The 24789-nt window shown below is 44.3% G+C and overlaps 1 protein-coding gene across 1 annotated transcript in view; it reads left to right on the top strand.

Annotated features, from left to right (window-relative positions):
* Positions 1 to 24789, top strand: part of LOC124556191 (protein trachealess-like) — a 319751-nt gene that overhangs the window by 199820 nt on the left and 95142 nt on the right. The window contains exon 5 of the mRNA XM_047130185.1: positions 415 to 577. Coding sequence (XP_046986141.1) covers positions 415 to 577 — 163 coding nt within the window. The remainder of the gene's footprint in view (positions 1 to 414; positions 578 to 24789) is intronic.

The raw sequence follows: 24789 nt of genomic DNA, 5'->3' as shown, positions 1-24789 counted from the left end.
TCTGAGGTCATCAGTCCTCTAGATCTTAGAACTACTTAAACCTAACTAACCTAAGGACATCACACACATCCATCCCCGAGGCAGGATTCGAACCTGCGACCGTAGCGGTCGCGCGGTTCCGGACTGAGGCGCCTAGAACCGCTCGACCACTCAGGCCGGCTTGGAAACATCCATATAACATTTTCTGCTCTTTATCATCTCAGGAATTGTTTTCTGCACCTGTCTCCATTTAACAAAATAGCCCTGTGTAATACGCCGCACTAACGGCTCGCATGCGATTTTCTTTACAGAAACGCTACACTTGTCAAATACTCTTCCGTGAGATTCCTCGACAATGACAGCGCCGGCGCAAGCGATGTCGCTGTTGTGTAAGTGTGCGAGTGTTCCCTAAGGCTGCGGTGTGTTGTTTTGCAGGTGGAGATGACGGGCAGCAGCATCTTCGAGTACATCCACCAGCAGGACCACGCGGAGCTGGCCGAGCAGCTGGGTCTGGGGCTGGCGCAGGGGCAGTCGCTCGCCTCGCCCGGCAGCGCGGGCTCCGAGGAGGGCGCGCCCCAGGGCACCAACAACCCCGACGGTACCGCCTCTAGCTTTACATTCATACAGGGTGACAATTATTTAACTATACGAAAACAAAAGTAAATTATTTACAAACTACACAGTGCACACACTTTATTCAACATGTAAGCGTCACTACAGACATTCGGATTTAGGTTATGACATGTTCGAAATGCGTGCCATCTTTGGCGATGATGTGACGCAGACGAATAGCGAAATTCTGCATGGTCCACTGAAGTGTCGGAACATCGATGCTGTGGATGATCTCCTGAATGGCTGTTTTCAGCTCAGCAATGGTTTTGGAGTTACTACTGTACACCTCATCTTTAATATAGCACAACGAAAAGGAGTCACATGTGTTCAGATACGGAGAATATGGCGGTCAATCGAGGCCCATTCCAGTGGCCTCTGTGTACCCCAGAGCCAGAATGCGGTCCCTAAAGTGCTCCTCCAGGACATCTAACACTCTACTGCATGGATGGGGTCGAGCTCCGTCTTGCATGAATCACATCTTGTCGAAGTCAGGGTCACTTTGGATAATGGAGATGAAATCATCTTCCAAAACCTTCACTTATCATTCGGTAGTCACCGTGCCATCGAGGAATATCGCACATCGTGTCCGGACAATGCACAATGCACACTGCACACTGCACCCGTTGAGGGTGAAGAGATTCTCGATCGCGAAATGCGGATTCTTAGTCCCCCAAATGCGCCAATTTTGCTTATTGACGAACCCATCTAAATGAAAGTGGGTTTCGTCTCTAAACAAAACCATGCATTCGCGTACTAACTCGCATCACTCCCCGCTGCCAACCGTGCAGTTTCAACGTCCTAACGCAAACCGGTCAGAAGTTACGCCGATTTTATTTAATATAGTTCTATAATTGTCACCCTGTACCAACGATCGTCGTGCCTTTGCACGGGTGGATAGTCTCCAGAAGTATAGGTTATTCCACTAGAAACTACAAGGCACGTCTGAAAAAATCGGTGAATGGTCTCAGAAAATAAAGGAAACAAGTGTTACAAACAAAATACGCCTACTGGCCTTCAGAGCAATCATCATTAGGTACAAAGGCTGTTGGAAACTATCAGTAGACTCTTCTTGTAGAATCGCTCGAAGCACCGTGGACATGCGTTGTCGGATACGCGCCTCATTACAGGAGATGGGAGCTGGCGCTACCAACACGATCCGGAGACCAAGAAACAGTTAGTGGCATGGTGTTCATAGTCTTTCGCACCTCCCAAAAAATTCGGCTGATAAAATCCAAGATTAAGACGATGATCCTCCCCATTTTCGACAGCAAGGGCTTGATCACTCATGAATTTATATCCGAGGGAGGCGGGGAAGACAATGTACACCATTCCGTTGACTGTCGATTGGTCTCCGGATCCTATTCGTAGCATCGGTCTCATCTCCTGTAATGATGCGAATATCCAACAACGTGTGGCCACATTGCTTCTAGTAATTCCAGAAGATTCGTTTGCTGGCAGTTTCCAGCAGCTTTAGAACCGATGTCAGAAGCGTGTTGTGCCTAATGGCGATTACTTTGAAGGCTACTAACCGTATTTGTAACCCTTGTTTCCCTTATATTCAGAGACCATTCACCGAATTTTTCAGACGCATCTTGTGCGATTGCGGACTGTGTGCGAACCCTACCTCAGTAGTAGAGAAAAATATCCATAACCGTCATTCATTCATTATTAATAGGAGCTATCATTAGTCCGTACTTAATTCTGAATTCCACAGTGTTTTAATAGTCATGGTCCTACTGGAGCTGATATGGCTTTGGCTTCTTCTACTTTCAGGAATTTCTCATGCAGGTAGTTACGGTGATGGACTGGGAGGGGAGGGGGGGGGGTTAGAGTTTCATGTAGAATCTGAGCTGTAGTAGATTCTCCACGCACATCACTACCATGTATGAAAGACAAGTAAACTGGCATAAATAAAATAATTGTTATCCATACTACTGTAGTTTGACACCCGTTCGGTCTCCCTCTGAGCCATACATGCTGCTAACCAGCTTATATACGGTTTATTGGAACATTCTCACTATATTCAAACTAGTACATGTGTAATCAGATCTCTAAAATTGCTTTCTATAACGTTAAAAACTTGAAATTTCAGTCTCTGCATAGTTCCTAACAATAGATTAAAAGTGAAGATAGGAACATGGACTTTTTTCGTGTACTTACGATATCAACATTATGGGAAGCACAGCATGGATCAAGTTACCCTTTTATGACTAGAGCGACATTCATGTGTTGTTTCAGTCTAATCACAAATTTGAGGAAAACGCGAGAATACAACCGTTGCAGGAAATTAATTTCTTTATTGTAACTACCATACTACCATAGCTCTGCAGGGAGTATAGGTTTTCGTGTTCGGGAAGATTATAATAAAAAAGACTAGAATTTCAAAATCAAGTGTACTGCGTGCCTCTATCTTTTTAAATAACTTCTAAAATTCAGTTTAATCTACGTCCGCAAGATAGTTACTAGAAATTACATATTCACGTAGATAAATTCTTTTTGTTTGTCACTACGATCTTTGCTCTGGAATAAGCAATAATGATACATTATCCAGCGTAATAATTATCTTTGCACATGTACGTAAGTCATATTTCATAAAGATCACATATCAGATACTATTCTAAAATTATTAAAATGATAGCAACTCCCTTCAAGGATTGGCATTTGCTTAAGATATGATTTTTTACCTGCAAATAGGTTTTCCAATGATACAGTTGATTCATGTCCTATTTCAGTTTGTTTATATGCGACAACCACACTACAGGTTATGAAGTATCGCTCTTCGACCAGCGTTCTAAGACAATGCTGTTGCTTCGTTAGAGTACTTATGTATAAAACAATCAGGCAAGGTTAGTCGGAAATCTGTAATATTGCCGTGAGACAGTCTCTCCAGTTAAGTAAATACAAATTTGTATTGTGGTGTCACCGCCAGACACCACACTTGCTAGGTGGTAGCTTTAAATCGGCCGCGGTCCATTAGTACATGTCGGACCCGCGTGTCGCCACTGTCAGGGATCGCAGACCGAGCGCCACCACAAGGCAGGTCTCGAGATACGGACTAGCACTCGCCCCAGTTGTACGGACGACGTAGCTAGCGATGCACACTGTCGAAGCCTCGCTGATTTGCAGAGCAGATAGCTAGAATAGCCTTCAGCTAAGTCAATGGCTACGACCTAGCAAGGCGCCATTAGTAACATTGCATGTATCTACAGAGTCTCACTTGTATCGTCAAGAGCGATGTACCACAAGTATGGATTAAAGTTAAGTATTCCAGAAGCTACGTACTTTTCTTTATAGCATTCATTACGTATCCTGTTTCAGACCTCACGCCCATCTGCGTGAGCTTAGCGCGTGCCTTTCGGCTACTTCCGTGGCGTGGCTGTCTTGCTACGCCACAACATGTATTATCAAACTATCCTTGAAAGACACATGAAAATCTTCAACGTCATTAATATTCCACTCTTATCACATACTGAAACACTTCGAAATCCTGAATCAAATATTAGTCTGCACGTTATGTAGTCAGGTTACAAATACACACTGAAAAGGCTTTTCGTCAGTTTTTCTTTCGACGTCATTAAAAACTCTTATTATTTTGCTAAAGTATCTGTAATTAAGAAAAATATTGAGCCTCGGATTCGGTTCTACCTTAAAAATTTCCATCTAATGGGACGACGTATTCTTCTCTGGGTTTATGTCAGTTAAATACCGTTCACCTTTTCAGCTTAGGTATCGACGTAAATGTAATTAGTGTTCCACATGTATTCTATACTCATTTGAAGGTCGAGTATTTTAAAAGGCATATTCGAATAAACAGCGTTAACAACCCGCAACATATATCAACGTTTGCTAAAGCAGTCGCGAGAACACTGTGTACGAGATACTGGCGCGTACCCAATCGTGATTTGAATGTGGCTAAATATGCGGGTAGTACGCGGAATTTTTCCGCTATGTAAGTAGTCGACCGGCGATTGCTCGCTGTTACCAAGAGAGTGTGGCTATAGCCCATGACCAGGAAAAAACATCGTGGGATAGAAATGATCGAAAGGAAGACTCTCCTGGTAGCCAAAGAACAAGAGTTCGGTCTTCGGAGCTACTGTAGTCTCTACGTTTCTACCGCAAAAAGTTATCTGAAAAAAACTACGTACAGTCTACAGACCAATGCACTACTTATCAACAAGGAATTCAGACCAGAGTTACCGCACACTTCCCTGTAGTTTACTAGCTCAAACCCTGTAAACGTATCTACGATGTACGTTGTGTTTCGCGCTGTTACATGCAGAGTTCCAAGTCCACAGAGTCGGCTTTAATATAGTGGAGATCTCTGTACTGGGTGGCAGGCGACCTCAGGCTCGTCGCTGACAGTGCGTAAACTTGGTCCAGAGAGGAGACGAGAGCACGCATGTCTAGTCTACAATCTCCCCTCGAGCGCTCGGCCTGAATACAAAGTCGTTGCGGTTACGAAGGAGATGCGCGCACTCCTTGCGTATCTCCTTCACTCACAAATTCGGCTGACATCTTTTGAGTTGCTACCCCAACAAAGATGTTAATTTTTTTACACTGATGGAAAAAACAATCAAAATACCTGTAAGGAGTTGTGCGACATAAACGAAAGTTGGTAGGCGTGTTTCTACATCTGAAAGATAATGCCTAATTTCTTACCAGTCACATAAGGGTGGTCCTCGTAGCGCCCTCTGAGGATGCATATCAGGTTTGCTTTAAATACACGCTGTAACGATCATGAGCATTAGGTACCTCGGAGATTGGACGTGGTGAGTTGATGTTAGTCAAGAATCCCTTTAAGGCGACAAAGAGCTATAATCAACACCTCACTGAGCTTGAACGTGGTCGTGTAATAAGCCTACGAGACGCTCGATGTTCTATCTGCGATATTGCAGAAAGACGTGACAGGAATGTAGCCACCGTATATGACTGCTGGCAGCGGTGGTCACGAGAATGTATGGTCGCAAGAAGACCCAGCTCCGGATGGCCACAACAGGGAGGGAAGATCCTCGTCAACGGCGTATGACTCTGGCGCATCGTACTGCATCTGCAGCAGCAAATTGAGCAGCAGTTGGCACCACAGTGACAAAACAAACTGTCATAAATCGGTTACTTCAAGGACAGCTCCGAGCCAGACGTCCTGTAGCGAGTATTTCACTGACCCCAAACCACCGCTATTTGCGATTTCAGCGGTATCAAGCGCGAGCTCACTGAAGGTCTGTTATGTTTTCCGATGAAAGCTACTTCTGTCTTGGTGCCAGTGACTGCCGTGTGTTGGTCAGCACGAGGCCAGCTGAGAGCTTGCAAGCAACCTGCCTGCGTGCTAGACACGCTGTACCTATGGTCTGAGGTGCGATTTCGTATGACAGCAGGAGCACTCTCGTGCTTATCCCACGCACCCTCACTGCACATTTTTGCGTCAGTCTGATCATTCGACCTGTTGTGCTGCCATTCATGAACAGTATCCCGCCGGCCGGGGTGGCCGAGCGGTTCTAGGCGCTTCAGTCTGGAACCGCACGACCCCTACGGTCGCAGGTTCGAATCCTGCCTCGGGCATGGATGTGTGTGATGTCCTTAGGTTAGTTAGGTTTAAGTAGTTCTAAGTTCTAGGGGACTGATGACCTCAGCTATTAAGTCCCATAGTGCTCAGAGCCATTTGAACAGTATCCCAGGGGGTGTCTTCCAACAGGATAAAGCTCGCCCACATACCGCTGTTGTAACCCAACATGCTCTACAGAGTGTCGGCATGTTGCCTTGGTGTATTCGATCACCACTTCTGTCTGCAATCGAGCACGTATGAGAGATCATCGAACGATAACTCCAGCGTCATCCACAAACATTAACCGACCTTGTACTGACCGAACATGTGCAACAGGCATTGAAGTCCATCCCACAAACTGACACCCAGCACTTATACAACACAACGCATGCACGTTTGCATTCAACATTCTGGCGGTTACACCGGTTACTAATGTACCAGCAATTGTTAATCTCGCGCTTACATTAACCTGTGATCTTGCAATGTTAATCACTTAAATATATTCCCAAAATTTCATTGCCCCACATTAATTATTTTTAGGGGTCGTGATATTTTTCCTTGAGTGTATTTCAGAATAGAGTTTAGATGTCAGCTGCTAATATATTCTTACTACGCTTTTCCAGTTTCAGCAAATTAATTTGCCATCTTCAGAAGCTTAGTACTGGTTTAGCAGACTAATCAATTTGCTGAAACCGGTAAAGCGTAATAAAAATATATTTGCAACTGACGACTGAATTTTATTCTGAAATATATACTATAGTTGTTGAACATTACAGCCATAAATAAAATATTAAATTTATTACATTGGACCAACATATTTTCTGCAGTTTTTACCACTCACTTTAAACTCCGATTGATAGATACTCTGATGTGACGGTACGGTCGCGTGTTATCTGTAGTAGTCTTCCGTTGAAAGCCTCTGAAAATAATAATATTTTCATCAACCTGTTATAAAAAATTATCTTTGTCCATGTATACACCATGTGGCTGAAGCAAGGCGAAAGAAACTAAGTTTCGGATTTAAAGGAAGACTGCGGGCGTTGCTCCTCGCTCGAGTGGAAAACTTAGGATGAGTAAGCGGTTCAAACTCAAAAACCAATCACCCCAAATGACATTTACAGATACAAATTAAAGGTAGAAACGTATGTGCATTATGCGGGGAATTGCAGATTATTAACTTCTTTCCGCCAGATATGACGTTCCATTCCTGTATTAACATTGAAGTAATTGTTTGAAATTTAGTGTAATCCTATTAAAATACGTTTCTTTCCACTGAGCTGCTCTCGTTTGGAGTTTCAGTGCAGTGCAGTGCAGTGTTGTGATACACTAGTGGAGAACAGAAAACTTCACGGCATGAAGCAATGGTCCGACATTAAGTTCTCTTCACATAATGTGCAGGTGGTACATGGCGTATGATAATTACGGAGTCGTCAGACGAATTGCGTCGAACAATTTTAGTGTTTGTATAGCCTCAAATAGGTAAAACGCTGTGCTGCAACAGCGCATGGAGAAGATCGTAGAGGTGTCGAATAATAGATTAGGAGATTAGATCTTACACTACTTTCAGGTGTTGCCTCTAACGCATGCAGGACCAAACGGCTTTCCATAATGTCCCGTTCATGCTTAGTGATGGAATGCTGATCGTACTAACTAGAGAACTTTACGAACATCTGGCAGAGGGCTCTGACCAACGTGAGAAGAGTGCATTTCTATGGCGTTGTAGTAGGGACGTCAACAAAATGGGGGGGGGGAGTAGATGTTCTGAATATATCCCACATTTTTAGCTTTCCTTCACCAAGCGACAGATACGTACGTTCAGTGTATCTTAGGGCTCTCCGCACCCTCATATACAGAGCTAGTCCTGTACGTCACTGCCTCACAGATCCCCGGTAGGCGCCGCACTACGATCATACCTGGTTTCAAGACAAAGTGCCCTCGTTTCTGCCACTCACCACTCAAGTTGTCTTAAGCTACACCATCTCAGGCAGTCTGTACGGTAATGAGTTGAGGCACGAAACCTTGCGATGACACTTGGTCGTAGCCCATCATCTAGCTGTTTCTCATGGTCCTAGCTGGTTCGGAGTGATGAATAAGGCTATGCCTTGTGACATTCCCATAGAAGGGTTACAGTATGGCGAATGTCACGATATTTACGTGTTTTTGGAAGATAGGATGTGCCGCCTTATTGCGCTTACAAAAAAAGAAATTTGTACAGTGTTCACGTAGCGAGTTAAATGAGATCAGCAATTTCGCGCTCGGTACGTCGTTCCTGGACCGTCCATAGAAGGCAGTGTGAGTCATTATCCCTGTCGCCATCTATTGGTGTTCCATGCAGCTATGCTGCTACCATGACCCTAGTGTCCAACATCACTACCTTCTCTGGCCACAGCTCTTGACAAAGAATGGGCTGCCATTCCTAAATACGCATTCAGACACCTCAGTGAAAGCGTCCCCGGCAGATCTGAAGCCCTCATAAAGGCGAAGAGTGGGCTCATCCCATATTCGTGTCCACTAATAGGTGTCCACATACTTTTGATCAGATATCGTACAGCATTCGCGTTGTGAGTCAGATCCAGTTATCATGATATCAGTATTTTCATGCTCGGTACGTCATTCCAGCACCGCCCACAGAAGACACTGAATCATTATCCATATTACCATCTATCGGTGTTCAATGCAACTTCTTTGTTACCGTGTCCCTTCTTCACAGGTCTTCGTGTCTCATTTTCCACTAGTGCACTTGCTCTATGTCTTGAGCCTTACATTCTTGTCCTCGCCACGCGCGACTCGAGCAGTGTTTTTTGGAGGTGGTGGCTGTGGCAGGCGGCGGCGCTGGGCAGCGGCCGTGACCGTTAGCTGACGGTACCGCACCTCGCTTCCCACGCGCCCTCCCTCCTCGCTCCACGCCTCATTGTCATTCCAATTCAATCTACTACGGCTGCCACATTTTAAATTAGCCTAGCTTTTTAGTGCTAGAGAATTTTGCGAACACAAATCTCAACATCGATACGGTGGGAGTTGTGTTCCCGGATTGTCAGGCGACGTGACTTGATACGATTATGCAGGAACGGGGGAATCCTACAACAGCCTTTTCAATCACTCCACCATTGACGAAACATAAACGGGCAGTAGAGCTTCTTTTGTGACCGTGGTTTAACTCCCCGTGACGGCAGCACCATTATAGTCGAATTCGCCGAAATCTAGCTTTTTAAAGGAGGTATTCATACCTTTCTCCACTCGAGGCAATAAAGAGTAGTGGAACTCTGGCATTCCACCAGACTCGTCCACTCACGATCCCAGAAATTGAAGGAAATTTATTTACAGGATCTATCGTGCAAGGAGAGCAGACTAAAATCCTAAAACCAATAAGAAATTTCATCATTAAGATGAAAAGCCAAATGCAGAAGGTTGGGGCTGTTATTGCAGAGCCGGCCGCGGTGGTCTAGCGGTTCTAGGCGCTCAGTCCGGAGCCGCGCGACTGCTACGGTCGCAGGTTCGAATCCTGCCTCGGACATCGATGTGTGTGATGTCCTTAGGTTAGTTAGGTTTAAGTAGTTCTAAGTTCTAGGGGACTGATGACCACAGATGTTAAGTCCCATAGTGCTCAGAGCCATTTTTTTGTTATTGCTAATGGAGCAAAGGTAAACTATTTCCATTAATATATGCAATGCATGATATTTCAGTAAGAAGTTTACAAAGTAAGCAATAGGTAAATATTCATTCAGGCACTTACGAAGTTAGTCAAACAATTCAAGTTTTTCATGAAATAATTATCTTATGACTACTATTTGCGACAGAGTATATGCACTAACGCAAATCAGTCTTAGACCAGATTGGTACTAGTAAATCAAGTGTCACTTTGGCAATTGTATTGTATATCGATTTGTCGGTTAAAGTAGAGAAGCAAGTGAAAGTGGAAAACAGATTACATTTAAAAGGAAGGTCCGCGTTGAGAAAAACTTGGGAGTTGAAATTCTGTTAACCTAATTAGCCGCTCTTTCTTCTGTCATGTCCAGCTGCCAGACACTCAAATCCCTCGCAAGATAACTCTGGACTTAATAAGTCACTTTAAGGTGACTCTCCGGTTCACTGGAATGAATACATTAATTTTTGTCGAGTTCACCAGAGTGTAGGATGAAAAAATCCTCGAATATATTTGAATGCAGTTCCGCATCAACTATATTAGAAAATAAATAAGGATAGGCTTAGCGTCAGAGTGAGTTATTCTCATTTAAATATAACTTTCTTTATCCATGAATTCCCCCCCCCTTTTTTTTTGTCCTCTTGGTGCTGATATTAAACGAGCATTTGCCACCACAGATTACTGTGGAATGAAATTTCATATCTCGTATTAGCTTCAAATTTGCACACATAGATATTGTTGAATGTCTTTATCTACACTGGTAAGCCAGTGTACCATGGAAATTTCAGGCTCTTTCAAATGACCGATATGAGCAGTTGTTAAAATATTGTACTCTTGCTGCGAACAAGGAGAAGTCAGTTTCTCGTACAGTCATCCCGATTTCTATTCGTTGCCTAAAGTTGTCATTCGAGCATGCGCAGTAATGAGACCCTGGACTCGCTTTCGGGAAAACGACGGTTCAGATCTCCGTTCTGTCATCGAGATTTAGGTATTCCGTGATTTACCTATATCGCTCAAGATGAATTCCAGGACGTTCCTTTGAAAGAAAACGGCCAATTTCCCCCCATCCTTTCCCAATCCGAGCTTCTGCTCCGTACCTGATGACCTCTCCATCGACTTCGACTGCACGTGAACCCTAGTTGTGTTTCCTTTCCTTCCTAATACGTTTCTGGTGAATGTGGGGCCTTAAAAGGCCACAGCAGATACCGTTCCCCATTCATTTGTAAGGGAAACAGTCCTCTGTCTCTAATGAATTCAATGTGGACGTCTCCTGTAAAAGAAAGAAGGTGACAATTCAACGTTTCATCGACTTCGAGATCATTAGAGATGGGGCATTAACTCAGAAGGAGCTACCAATGCATTCATTTGTCGCGAGTTAGCCAAACCACGGAAATCTTTAAATCACTGTGACTGGACGGTAATTTTTAGACCTTTCTCCTCGGATTCACCCTATCATCTCCTCTCGAAAATTTTAAGTTTATTTCGACCAAATGTCGGTCTTTCGGAGCCATAAGCGTCAATTGAACGCATGATCCTTAATGTATATCTTGATCTCAGTTCTGCCGTAAAGACGTGTGCATCTCAACTCATTTCGTAGCGAAAGAAGACCTCTTTTTCTCGCTTGTATCTTATCTTTTAAATGACTAGGTATTTAAGTTATTAGTTAGCACACTGGACTCGCATTCGGGAGGACGACGGTTCAATCCCGTCTCCGGCCATCCTGATTTAGGTTTTCCGTGATTTCCCTAAATCGTTTCAGGCAAATGCCGGGATGGTTCCTTTGAAAGGGCACGGCCGATTTCCTTCCCAATCCTTCCCTAACCCGAGCTTGCGCTCCGTCTCTAATGACCTCGTTGTCGACGGGACGTTAAACGCTAACTACCACCACCACCACCATTTAAGTTATTTTGAAAGCCCTTCGTAATAGTTGCAAAGTTGTGATGTCTTTAATGAAATATTCTGCACAATTCACGCATTGGAACACGGATCAGTCTAAAAGAAATGTGTAGTTAGTTGCTGGTGAATCTCTTGAGCTGTGTAATCGTGGTCCATGAACTATAAACGCTCAGATCTGTTAAGGATAAACACATACGGGGTACCTAAGGTTCCATGTACGTGTGGTATTGGAACTACAAAGAGATGCGTGAATACACGTCTGAAGGAACACGAAAGTATTTGTCTACTAGGAAAAATGGAATAATCGTCCGTAGCAGAGCATGCTCTTCAGTCAGGAAACCGTGAAGTGAAGTTTTCCAGAATCAAAATTTTACCTCCAGTGACGAACTATTATCCGCGGCTATACAGGGTATCCCAGGAGAAATGGTCAATATTCACGGATATGAGAAGAACGATCATTCGGAGCAAGGTACCCTAGTAAAGATGGGCTCTAAAATTTATACCTTAACAGCTATGCCCACGTTTTCATCTTTCTTATTGTGGAACAAATCTCTTCCACTGCAACCTCCTTGCTTTCCGTATTTTGAGAGGTGACAGTATGGACCAAAACAAGATCAAAACTTCCAATGAACATACGCCCTAAGGAGCATACCTTAAAAGCTCTGAGCACTTGCTCATCTTCGCTACTGTAAACACATCTCATCTACAGAACAAGTGGGCATGGCTCTTAAGCTGACATTTTAAAGCCTATGTTTCTAGACTTTTTTGCTTGAATGATAGTTCGTGTCATATCCCTGAATACTGACCAACCCTCCTGGAACACCCTTTATAGAAAATCCATCGAAATGTGTGATCATGGGGACAATTTAAACATAAAGGAAGAAGCCATGAAACTGAACAATATATGGACAGTAACTGTACAGAATCAAGGCCGAGCGGTTCTAGGCGCTTCAGTCTGGAACAGCGCGATCGCTACGGTCGCAGGTTCGAATCCTGCCTCGGGCATGGATGTGTGTGATGTCTTTAGGTTAGTTAGGTTTAAGTAGTTCTAAGTTGTAGGGGACTGACGACCTCAGATGTTAAGTCCCATAGTGCTCAGAGCCATTTTTTTGTACAGAATCGATAGATATGCTTCACCTTCCACAGGCGACAGTTCCGTAGTTAGGATTTGTCTCTGATAAGAATTATTTCAGCCTATAACGCCAATTTCTGCGGCATTTCTGTCACTCTCTGACGACTGAACCGTCAGTCTGCAAGACACAGTGGAGCCAAGAGCATCTCCGAAGATGTCCGACGCAGCTCTAGACGCAACGCTGTAACGAAAAAGTTTTTTGGACCACGACCATATAACCCGGAAGATTCACCAGAAACTGAGGAGACCTGTCGCGAAAGCCTTCAGTGTATGAAACGTGGAGTTGTCAGAAAAGCGAGGGCGCGTTCGCAGTTAAAAATACTGGCGGTGGAAGCGGCGCGGATGCAAAACACCTCTGCTGGCACGCTGCCGCCGAATTCAGTGGCGTTCATTCAGGCGCCGCCCTGAAATACAGCGCGCCGGAGCCCAATTCCAGGTCACAAATTTTTCGGACAGAATGCCGAAGTGGGACACGGCAGTACAGGAAGCGCGTGGCGCGCCTGCCTAATGCCGGAGATCAACGCACGAGGCGCGGTCCCCCACCCTCGCGTCGTCACTCCTTCCTGGCCGCTCGGGGGTTGATGTCATTCACCTGGTGAATAATGTATGTCACGTATCGTAACCTTCTAAAGACTGTATTATTTATTTCATATTTATTATTTGAGTAATGCTGGATGCGCCGCGATGATACAGACTGTTGATAAAAGAAGGCTGGCTAGACAAAGAGCTGGCAGTCATTGGGATGCGGGCCGGGCCCGCGCCGGCGAGAGCGCCAGGAATTCCGAGTGAGCAGTGACCAGCGACCAGCAACCTGTGGGTGGGTGTTTATGGCGCAACCGGTCGCCCGCCGAATACAAACGACGCTTGTCACTTTGGCAATAAGATTACTTTCCTGATACTCGGATTTCCAAACGGCTACTCCGCCGTTCGCCTCATTGTTTTCGGCGCGGGTAACTTCCTCGGGCAGCGTACCTGGCGCCCCTTGGCGCCCTCCGTCGTCTTCCCATTGCGGAACCGTGCGAGGACTGACACGCAGGACTCGGGCCTCGGAGAAACAGCGGCGTTATCTCTGTGTGAAACATTTCTCTCACTGGCTGAACAGGAAGGAGCGTCCACTTTTTACTTTCATGAACGGCTTCTCTTGTAACCCGCTCAGGCGAAGAGTGTATGTGGAAGGACAACGGTGCATTTTCGGACTAATCGAGGTGCAGGATGCACAGAGCGTATCTACTCCTTTCTGTTTCATTTTTCCGGGGAAAGGAAATATGTAAAATGATCTTATGTATTAATTGTAAACGTATTTTATATGGGAAATCGAGCCAATTTTGAAACTCTTTTGGTAGGCAGAATACATCGCTTTATGCTGTTCAGAGAGCCAGAAACAATTTAGAGTGTGCTCTTGGTAACTGTGGTAGGAATACTACTGTTAGTATTGTGTATTAGTGAATTACTTAACACTCTTAGTTGCAACATTGGACTTTTTGCAAAAAATGGCTCTGAGCGCTATGGGACTTAACATCTGAGGTCATCAGTCCCCTAGAACTTAGAACTACTTAAACCTAACTAACCTAAGGACATCACACACATCCATGCCCGAGGCAGAATTCGAACCTGCGACCGTAGCGGTCGCGCGCTTTCAGACTGTAGCGCATAGAACCGCTCGGCCACTCCGGCCGGCGGACTTTTTGCAGAATGCGCTGTTGTCTATAAGCAATTGTTAACAGACAAAAATTGTTGTCCAGTGTCTAGTATCATTGCAAAAATATCAGTCCTGTCCAAATAGCTACTAAAGAGAAACGTAATAGTGTACACTCCGCGAAATGTAAAAATGAAAGAGCCTATGCTTACACAATTTATGATCCTCAACTGAACTAATTCGCAGGAAGAAAGATTAGGGTTTAATGTCCAATAGACATCATTTAAATGATACAAACTCCTGGGGAAAGCAGTGCGTAGGTAAATTAAATGAAACAGTGTATAGACAAAACTGTAGGTTAAGCAAATTTCCATGTTCTCTACATCGTTTTTCATATCAGGAATACGACTTTGGAACAAATTTCTTCGAGAAATTAAATTCCTTCGAAACTTCAAAAGACAGTTAATACCACACCTTCTATTACGAGTGCAACAGCCATTTCTCTGCAGCTCACTCTCGTCAACCCCCCTCCCCCCACCATAACCACTTTTCCCTCTCTAACTTTAGCAGAGTTCTGTGCTTTCCTAATAGCCACTGTCACTATTATTTCAATCTTCCCCCCTTTCCTTATCCATTCCGTTCTGTAATATTACATATGTATACAGATTTGCTAAACTAATCTATATCATTCTTAATGCCCTTTCCTGCTATTACCATTACTGTTATTAGGGTCATTTATTATTATTATTATTATTATTATTATTAAGTATCGGTTATTATTATCATTATATTATTATTATTATTATTATTATTATTATTATTATTCCTGTGAATGTTCTTGTAATATCTTGAGTATGTGTTGTTCCTGGTCAGATGTAAGAGAGGACCTTAAGGCTCTAATCTGGTCAGCCTAAATAAGCAATAAGTAAATAAATAACAATAAATATCAATTCAGCTTCTGGTTTAAAGATACTATTGCAATATGGGTTTAAGGAAATCTAACAATTAGAAACAAATATTACAATTTTAGAAAAATTTAGGTTCGAATTCTGAATTCATAAAGGTGTAGCAGACAAAGTCAGAGTCAAAAGCCAAGGTAATGTACCGTACGTTTCACAGGGCACCGATGCGAGCACAAGCAGTCCAACTCGGGCATAAGGATCGGAGCGTTGTCAACAACAGCTTGTATTGTATTGTATTGTACTGTGTGTTAACCGGGGGCCTAGAAACAACGGACAGGCTCCGCCCCAGCCGCAGCCGCAGTGGTCCACAACCCCACGACGACTACCGCAGTCCACGTCACCCCTCCGCCGTCCCACACCGAACCACTCTTTCAGCGTTATCAACAACAGCTTACTACACCTATACCCACACACAGCTCTCTGGTATTTATCTGCAAATAACTACGCTGTAAAGTCTGCCGTGTTTCAAACAGCTCCATCACACTACTCGGTCAGGAAATGAAACGTAAAAAAGTTTGTCAATATCAATGAAATTCTCCAACAGCCGTGTAATTAAGATGTTATTTTATTTTATTTTGACGACAACCACTTTCAGAATTCCACTATGCTATCTTCAGGCCCCATATGCATCTCTGGAAATAAACAATAATGCCATACAGTGCCATATGTCCATGGATTTCGTGAATTCAAACAGTTTCACATGTGCTTCATTCGAAGACTTGGTAGCAACTGAGCACGCCTGTAGTCTACAGGTGTGCTTATATTGAGAGATGTATATGGGGCCTGAAGATGGCATAGTGGAATCCCGAAACTCGTTGTCGTCAAAATAAAATAAAAAACATCTTAGTTACACGGCTGTTGGAGAATCTCACTGATATTGACAATTACTGAACCAGCTGATCTCCCCTGTCCAAGATCGACCAACAGAGAGTAAAAAAGTTTAGTTGCAGACCAGGGAGTGAGCACATCTGAGACGATAGCCGGTAAACCTCCGTGTGGGCTCCAATCTCATTAATTTTATTTTCATCGTAATTTTGTAAGATGTGCGTAGGAGGAAGCAATACATTTGCTGACTTTTCTAGGAACTACGTTCTCGGAACTTTAACAATAAACTGCACTTCGATGCAGAATGCCACTCTTGCAGCGTCTGCCACTGGGCCGGCCGCTGTGGCCGAGCGGTTCTAGGCGCTTCAGTCCGGAACCCTGCTGCTGCTACGGTCGCAGGTTCGAATCCTGCGTCGGGCATGGACGTGTGTGATGTCCTTAGGTTAGTTAGGTTTAAGTAGTTGTAAGTCTAGGGGACTGATGACCTCAGATGTGAAGTCCCTTAGTGCTTAGAGCCAGAGCCGTCTGCCACTGGAGTTGCTTGATCATCTCCGTGATGCTTTCGTGCTCACTAAATGAACCTATTACGAAATGTATTTCTCCTCTTTTGACCGTCTCTATTTCCTTTATCAATCCTATCTTTTACGGATCCCATACTGACAAGCAGCATACAAGTATTGGTCGAACGAAGTGAAACGCCCCAGAGATGCAGCACTTAGTCGAAGTGTAGCAGCCCTACAAGATATTTGTTAGCAATCCCATGACTACAAGTAGAGATGGGCTGCATTTTTTGTTTTGCAGCTCCTTTAGCGGCATGTTACGGTACTACAGCGCGGGAATTTCAGTGTGTACAAAACTCAGTTACGCAACTACTTTTTCACGATGGTAATTAAAAGTTTATAACTATCCCTCGTAAGTCGCCATCCATAGCTCCGGCCGACGCATTTCAGCTGTGGCTTCGGCCAGTACACGCTGCAGCGGGCACCGGGGCCTTCCCGCGACGCCTGCGCGGCCGGAATGCGGGCAAGAAACGCCGCCTTATGGACCGGAACCGTGATCTGCGGCCTGCCTTACAAGAATTAGCGCCCGCGCCCACAGCGCCGGCACAAAATGTCGCACACACCGCTGCACACTCGCCTCTGCGGAATCGTGTAGCGGCGAGTCCCCGCCGAGTAAATGTAGTCTTTATGCATCAATTCGAACGATTTTTGTTAACCTTCCGAGTCGCGCGAACACCTGGTTCCAGTCCACGTCACAAAAAGAATACGCGAAGACTCCTCTGTTTCCGCCTACAGTTCCATCTGTGAACTTTTTGCTCGTAGCACCTAGCGAACACAACAATTGCTATATTCCTCATGCGGCCATGGTCTTAGAAAAGAAGTGCGCAGGCCACAGCCTATAAAAATCCCGTTATATACCAGGTGCCTAAATCGAATTACCAGACTAACGACGTTCCCAAGTTCAGATCAGAGTTGTATTCACCAAATGTACTTGGCGTGAAACGTCAATATGTAGCTGGACGAGAGCCCCCTATCATCTAAACCAGCTGTTGTTATCAGGTGACTTGCTCGCACATCGCAAGGTGTACGGCCCCGTCACAGTACCAGATAGGTTTAGGCAACAGCTAAACATAAATACTTGCCAATATAGATTAGTAACAACTTACAATAAATTACATGCCTCGGGCATGGATGTGTGTGCTGTCCTTAGGTTAGGTTTCAGTAGTTCTAAGTCTAGGGGACTGATGATCTCAGACGTTAGTGTTCACTTGGGAACTATTTGAGTGCTGTAAAACGAAGCATAACATAAATACAGGCACACAGTTAGATCCCGTGTTCCTTGATTTCCGGATGGCATTCGACACAGTTCCGCACTGTCACCTAGTTAACAATATACGAGCGTATGGAATATCATATCATTTGATTCAAGAGCTTCCAGAAAACAGAACATGGCATGTCATTTTGAATGGAGAGAAATCTTCAGACGTAAGGCATTTTTGTGCGTGCCCCAGGGAAGTGTTATAGGACCATTACTTTTCACATTCTACATGAATTACCTAGAAGATAACGTCTGAAGTTCCATGAAGCTTTTCGAGGATAACGCTGCTGTATACAGAGAAGTCGCGACGCTCTAAAATTGTAGAGAAAGGTAGGAAGACCTGCAGAGAATCGACTCTTGGTGCAGGGAATGGCAACAGACCTTCAACATAACAAATGTTATTGCGGACACTTAAAGAGAGAGACTCTTTATTGTATGATTAAAGTATTGCAGAACAGTTGCTGGAGTGAGTTACTTCCATGATATATCTAGCAGTATGCGTACGGAGCTGTTTGAAGTGGAACGACAACATAAAGTTAATCGCGAGTAAGGTAGATAAAAGACTGAGATTCATTCGAAGAATCCCCAGGAAACGCAGTCTACCGAAAACGGAAGTAGCTTACAAAATACTAATTAGCCAAAACTTGAATATTCTTTGTCAACATGGGATCCGTACCAGGTACGACTGATAAATGAAATAGAGGAGGTCAAAAGAAGAGCAGCACGTTTCTTTCAGGTTCATTTAGCAAGCGCGAAGGCGTGACGGATATACTTAACCAACTCAAGCGGCAGACCCTGCAAGAGGGGCGTCCTGCATCATTCTGTGGTTTACTGTTAAAGTTCAGATAACGTATTTACTGTAAAAGTCAAAAAACATATTGCTTTCTACTACGTGTATATCGCGAAAGGACGATGACGATGCAATTAGAGAGATTCGAGCCCCCGCGGAGGCTTATCAGCAATCGTTCTTCCCCATAACCGTACGGGACTGGAACAGGAAAATGGAAAAGTGACACTGGTAAACGAAGTCCCTCCGCCACACATCGTAAGGTAGCTCGTGGAGTATAGACATAGTTGTAGAATCCGTATTGTGTGCGCCGCGTACGGCGTCTGACCATAAATACACTATGTAATAAAAAGTATCCGGACACCTGCTGAAAATGACTTATAAGTTTCTGGCGCCCTCCATCGGTAATGCTGGAATTCAATATGGTTCTGGCCCACCCTTAGCCTTTATGACAGCTTCCACTCTCTCAGGCATACGTTCAATCAAGTGCTGGAAGGTTTCTTGAGAAATGGCATCCCATTCTTTACGGAGTGCTGCACTGAGGAGAGGTATCGATGTCGGTCGGTGAGGCCTGGCACGAAGTCGGCGTTCCAAAACATCCCAAAGGTGTTCTATATGATTCAGGTCAAGATTTTTTGCAGGTCAGTCCATTACAGGGATGTTATTGTCTTGTAATCACTCCGCCACAGGCCGTGCATTATGAACAGGTGCTCGATCGTGTTGAAAGATGCAATCGCCATCCCCGAATTGCTCTTCAACAGTGGGAAGCAAGAATATGCTGAAAACATCAATGTAGACTTGTGCTGTGATCGTCCACGCAAAACAACAAGGGGTGCAAGCCCCCTCCATGAAAAACACGACCACACCATAACACCACCGCCTCCGAATTTTACTGTTGTCACTACACACGCTGGCAGATGACGTTCACCGGGCATTCGCCATAGCCACACTCTGCCATTGGGTCGCCACGTTGAGTACCTTAATTCCTCACTCCACACAACGTTTCTCCACTGTTCAGTCGGCCAATGTTTACACTCCTTACACCAAGCCAGGCGTAGTTTGCCATTTACCGGCGTGATGTGTGGCTTATGAGCAGTCGCTCGACCGTGAAATCCAAGTTTTTTCACATCCCGCCTAACTGTCATAGTACCTGCAGTGGCTCCTGATGCAGTTGGAAATCCGTGTGTGATGGTCTGGATAGATGTCTGCCTATTACACATTACGTTCCTCTTCGACTGTCGGCGGCCTCTGTTAGTCAACAGACGAGGTCGGCCTGTACACGTTTGTGCTGTACGTGTCCCTTCACGTTTCCACTTCACTATAACATCGGGAACAGTGGACCTAGGAATGTTTAGGAGTGTGAAAATCAGAGGGTACTTTCGGTACCACTAACATTTCCATCTTTTCCTGTTTCGTTTGCAGAGTTGTAAAACTACCATAGGCAACCGTCGAATATCGTAAGTAAGCGTTGACTGCGGTAGTTTTTTAGTACCTTTAGTACGTTAAGATCGAAACCGCATTATCTGTATGTTAGGTGTGTTGCATACCTATCGGGCGTTAGCTTATTTCAATGGCTTTGTTTGTGTAAACGATCAGGTCTTACTAGATCCCCCTAGAAACCAGAAGCGATGGACTGTCTAGACTCTGACGGAGGATATGTAAAGGGCCACGTAAGCTACGGAACATTTTTGTTCTACATAGTTATCTTCCTGTCTGTTACTTAAATATAAACAGTATTCGTAGCAAAATTGAAATTATCAATTTTAATTCAGGTTTCGTTCGAAAATTGTTGATTTGTATCGTGAAGCAGAGCGATGTCGTAGTAAGAATAAAAAAATACGGTTTTATCTTATATCACTATGAAACGTAGTTTCATCAAAAAAGATAAAATTAAAAAAAAAGCAAAACAAAAATATATGAAACATCGCTCCAGTACTTTATCGAGCTTGTGTAAAACAAGTCTCTGTTATTCACAAACAACGTTCGCATCAGTAATAACAGCAAACTCTTGCCTTTGATCATTATGGAGAACGTTCTATTGAGTACAAAATAACAACAATAATTACACAGATTTTTTTATTTTTGTGCATGTAAACTGTACTTGCATCAAAAGAAATTGTTTTGTTAACATAAAAGCGCGTAAGTTACATGAGCAGCTAACTTTTATCACTTATAAAATGTAATCTGTATTTTGTGAGGCTATGAAATACACAATGGACTTACGCTGAACGATGAGCGGTTCGAATTATGTGCAAAACAAACAAACAAACAAAACGAAGCGAAGTCGTGACTCTCAGTTCCCCGCAACACATTCATTTATTCTTATTTCCCTGCACCTACCAATGCTACCAATACTATCAGTATTCACTGCGCCATTTATGTACTGTAGGTTACCAAACCTAGCGAAACGAAGTTTTGATAGAGCGCAATTCTATTCATTTGTGATCAGTACGTGGGAACAGGCTTTGCGTCTTACATTCGCCGCTAGCGGGCATAGAGCGAAAGTTATAAAGGAGTACAGAAAGAGTCGGTGTGGTGAAAGGAAGCCCATAGCAAGCGAAGCGACAATTAGGGTGGTGCTGGCCGGCGATTCTGCCCCGGTCCGAGGCCCGGGGCGCTGGGTATCGCGGGGCTGATAACTCCGGCGGCGTCATTGTGACACGTGTGCCGACTGCTATTATTCGATTCGAGCGGCGGGCAGCGTCCGCCTCCGCGTGCGAGCCTGGAATTGCGGATCGCCGGCCGCCAGCGAGCTTCAGTCACGGCCGTTGCCCCGCCCATTCACCTCTCCATGACATGCGTTCTTCTCCCGTGCCACGAAAAAGCCACTCCACTGCTACTTAAAGCGTCGCCCACGGCCTTTTTGGTATGGTTCCTGCCTATAGCTCTCAACTCAAATCCTTTCCGTATTACTCCCCCCTCCCCGTCTCTCTCTCTCTCTCTCTCTCTCTCTCTCTCTCTCTCTCTCTCTCTCTCTCTCGCTCGCTCTCTTTATCTATCTGTCTATCTATCTATCCATCCATCTATCTACCTGCCTTGCCTACCGTAATTAGTGTTGGGCTCTACCAAAATACCGGTTCTGTGGTTTTGGTACAATACATGTATGATGTAGTAAATGGTAGGGTTAACGGTAGTACCGGTAGCATTGGTGCGGAAAGAAACATAAATGAATATCTGAGAGAGAAATTGGGAGCCGATGACTTGTCTTTGGTTGTATGTTTTTTTTTTTTTTTTTGTTTTGCACTTAATTAGAAACTCACATCGTTCAGTGTTAATCCACTACGTATTTTATATCCTTACAATATAAACGGAAGCTCGTCAAAACACTGAAGCGATTTTTTTATAGTGCTATATGATAAAATTTTACTAGTTTTGTTTTTACTACAACATCCCTCTGTTTCACATCACAAGCCAATTCGTAAAGTAAGGTCCGATCGCTCGCAAAATGGAAACCATTGTGAAAATCAAAAATGTTTTATTTGCAATAGATAGCTACACCTTCCAGCTACTTCCGTAAATAGTCGCCGCTCCGATTTGGACATTTGTCGTACCGTTGTACCAGCTTTCCAATATCCTCGTCATAGAAGGAAGCCACCTGTGCTTCCTGCCAATTCTCTGTGCTGGTCTACAGCTCGTTGTCTGTGCCAGAGCGTGTCTTCATAGCTAGCGCTTCATGTGAGCAGAGATGGAAGTAAGGGAGAGTCTATTACGGGCTTTATTGTGGGTTATCAAACACTTTCCATCGAAAACGCTGCAGTAGCATCTTCATTGCCCCTTCAGAGTGCGGCCAAGAATTGTCATGCAGAAGGAAGCGTATGACATTTATGTTAGGTGGACTGGAGGACATCAGGCGAAATATCACACCAGGCTCACATACTGGCGGGAGACACTATTGTTCTTAGCATCTTTACGTGCTCACTGCGTGCACAGAACTGAAAAGAGCCATCGACGGACATACTAGAGACACTGCCCAACACATGTGTGCAAAGATTCATCGGATTTTCAGTCTTGTTTCCATTTCACACCCAATTGGAGGTGGATAACTACGTGGAATAAAACTGTTCCATAGGTTACGCGGTCCTTTATATATCCTCACTCAGTTTCTAGACAGTTAATCGCTTCCAAGTTTTAGAGGAATCAAGTAAGACACTGATCGTATACATAAAGAAAGCGATCATTATCAGGTAACGCCGATAGGTATGCAACACACCTAACATAAATGTAATGCTGGTATCATCTTAACTGACTAAGTCTACTAGAAAACCTACAGTAGTCCTCACTTACTTATAACGGTCAACCGTAGCCTAAAGTAGTTTTACAACTTTGACTGTGACGCATACGCAACTTTACTCTCATTCCTTTTGTTTGGCTTCTTCAACAGCTACAAAGGACAGGACAGCTAAAGGCTAAAACACCTGGAAGAGAGATAAGGCGATTTCTATATGGAAACGATATTGGGACATCTCTTAACTTTATTGAAGCTTCCATCCAATACGGCAGAGATTCTTACGAACTCTGTATACAAGGGGTAGTCATAATGTTTTAATTATCACCTCTATAAAATCAAATTCTGTTGATATTTAGTTTGTCTGCATTTCTGACACATACTGAACCACCTGCGCCACAGTACGGTAGCACGCCGGAAGTGGTCTACGCCATTTTGCTCTAGCGGTGGGCTACAATGTATATCACCACTACAGGCAAACAATATGTTAATTACGTAACTATCTTCTCGAAGTGATAATTAAAAGCAGTGTTTTATATGATTATTCGTGACGTACAACGCTCGGCAGCACCGGCGAAAAGCGAGAGAACGAAATCTAGTTCTTACTCTTGTCTGTATGACGTAGTAGAAGATTGCATCGGGAAGAGAGAAACTGATGTTAATTGTCATTTCCTTACTGCATTTGGGCGGACCTCGGAAGCCCCAACGGCCGGCCGATGTGGCCGAGCGGTTCTAGGCGCTTCAGTCTGGAACCGCGCGACCGCTACGGTCGCAGGCTCGAATCCTGCCTCGGGCATGGATGTGTGTGATGTCCTTAGGTTAGTTAGGTTTAAGTAGTTCTAAGTCTAGGGGACTGATGACCTCAGATGTTAAGTCCCATAGTGCTCAGAGCCATTTGAACCATTGTTGAAGGCCCAACGGTACCGACCGCCCGCCGTGTCACCCTCAGACGATAGGCGTTACTTAACGCGAATACGGAGGGGCATGTGGTCAGCACACCACTCTCCTGGTCGTTGACAGCTTTCGTGACAGGTGCCGCTTCTTCTAAATGAAGTAGCACCACAGGGGCTGAGTGAGCCCTGCTTGCCAACAGTGCTCGGCAGATCCGAACGGTCACCCATCCAAGTGATAGAAAAGCCCGACAGCGCTTAACTTCGGTGATCTGACGGGAATCGGTGTTACCACTGCGGCATGATCGTTGGCTGTGTCATTTTCCCAGAAGCGTGGTTAAACGACTCCGGCTCAGTATTAAAAGATCCTTGTCAAGAAGTAATATTTTTACCATAAGATCAAACTGATGTGGTAATACGTTTACAGAGCTCTTAAGACGGAACATCGGAACCTTACTACCATTATTTTCAAGTAGCAATCCCATAGTCCATAGCTCAGTATTTTTAATACCTATACCCATGCTACTGGCGGAAACGATTCATGTCAACGCATTAGATCATACTACTTTCTTTAACTCGTCAGCGATCAGTTTTTCCTTCATAGGCCATCTTTTTCTTCGTAGAAACATAGGGATTTTGTTCAGTGATCTGAAAGCCAGTTCGGCACAAAAGGGCATGTTTGACGTGAGTGATGTTATGACAAGTTGTTCTGAGTATATTACAGCAGAAACTTTTGAGTGTCTGTTTTTAAATAACTCTCCAATGAAAGACTCGCCACTACTTTCTGAGATGTGGTTAGTACAATAATATTAGATACAAACAGCAGTTTGTGTTTGTTGGTTACG

The sequence above is a fragment of the Schistocerca americana genome, chromosome X (genome assembly GCF_021461395.2).
Source record: "Schistocerca americana isolate TAMUIC-IGC-003095 chromosome X, iqSchAmer2.1, whole genome shotgun sequence".
Taxonomy (NCBI): Eukaryota; Metazoa; Arthropoda; class Insecta; order Orthoptera; family Acrididae; genus Schistocerca; species Schistocerca americana.
The sequence above is the reverse complement of the archived record's forward strand: the minus strand, read 5'-3'. Positions and strand labels throughout refer to the sequence as shown.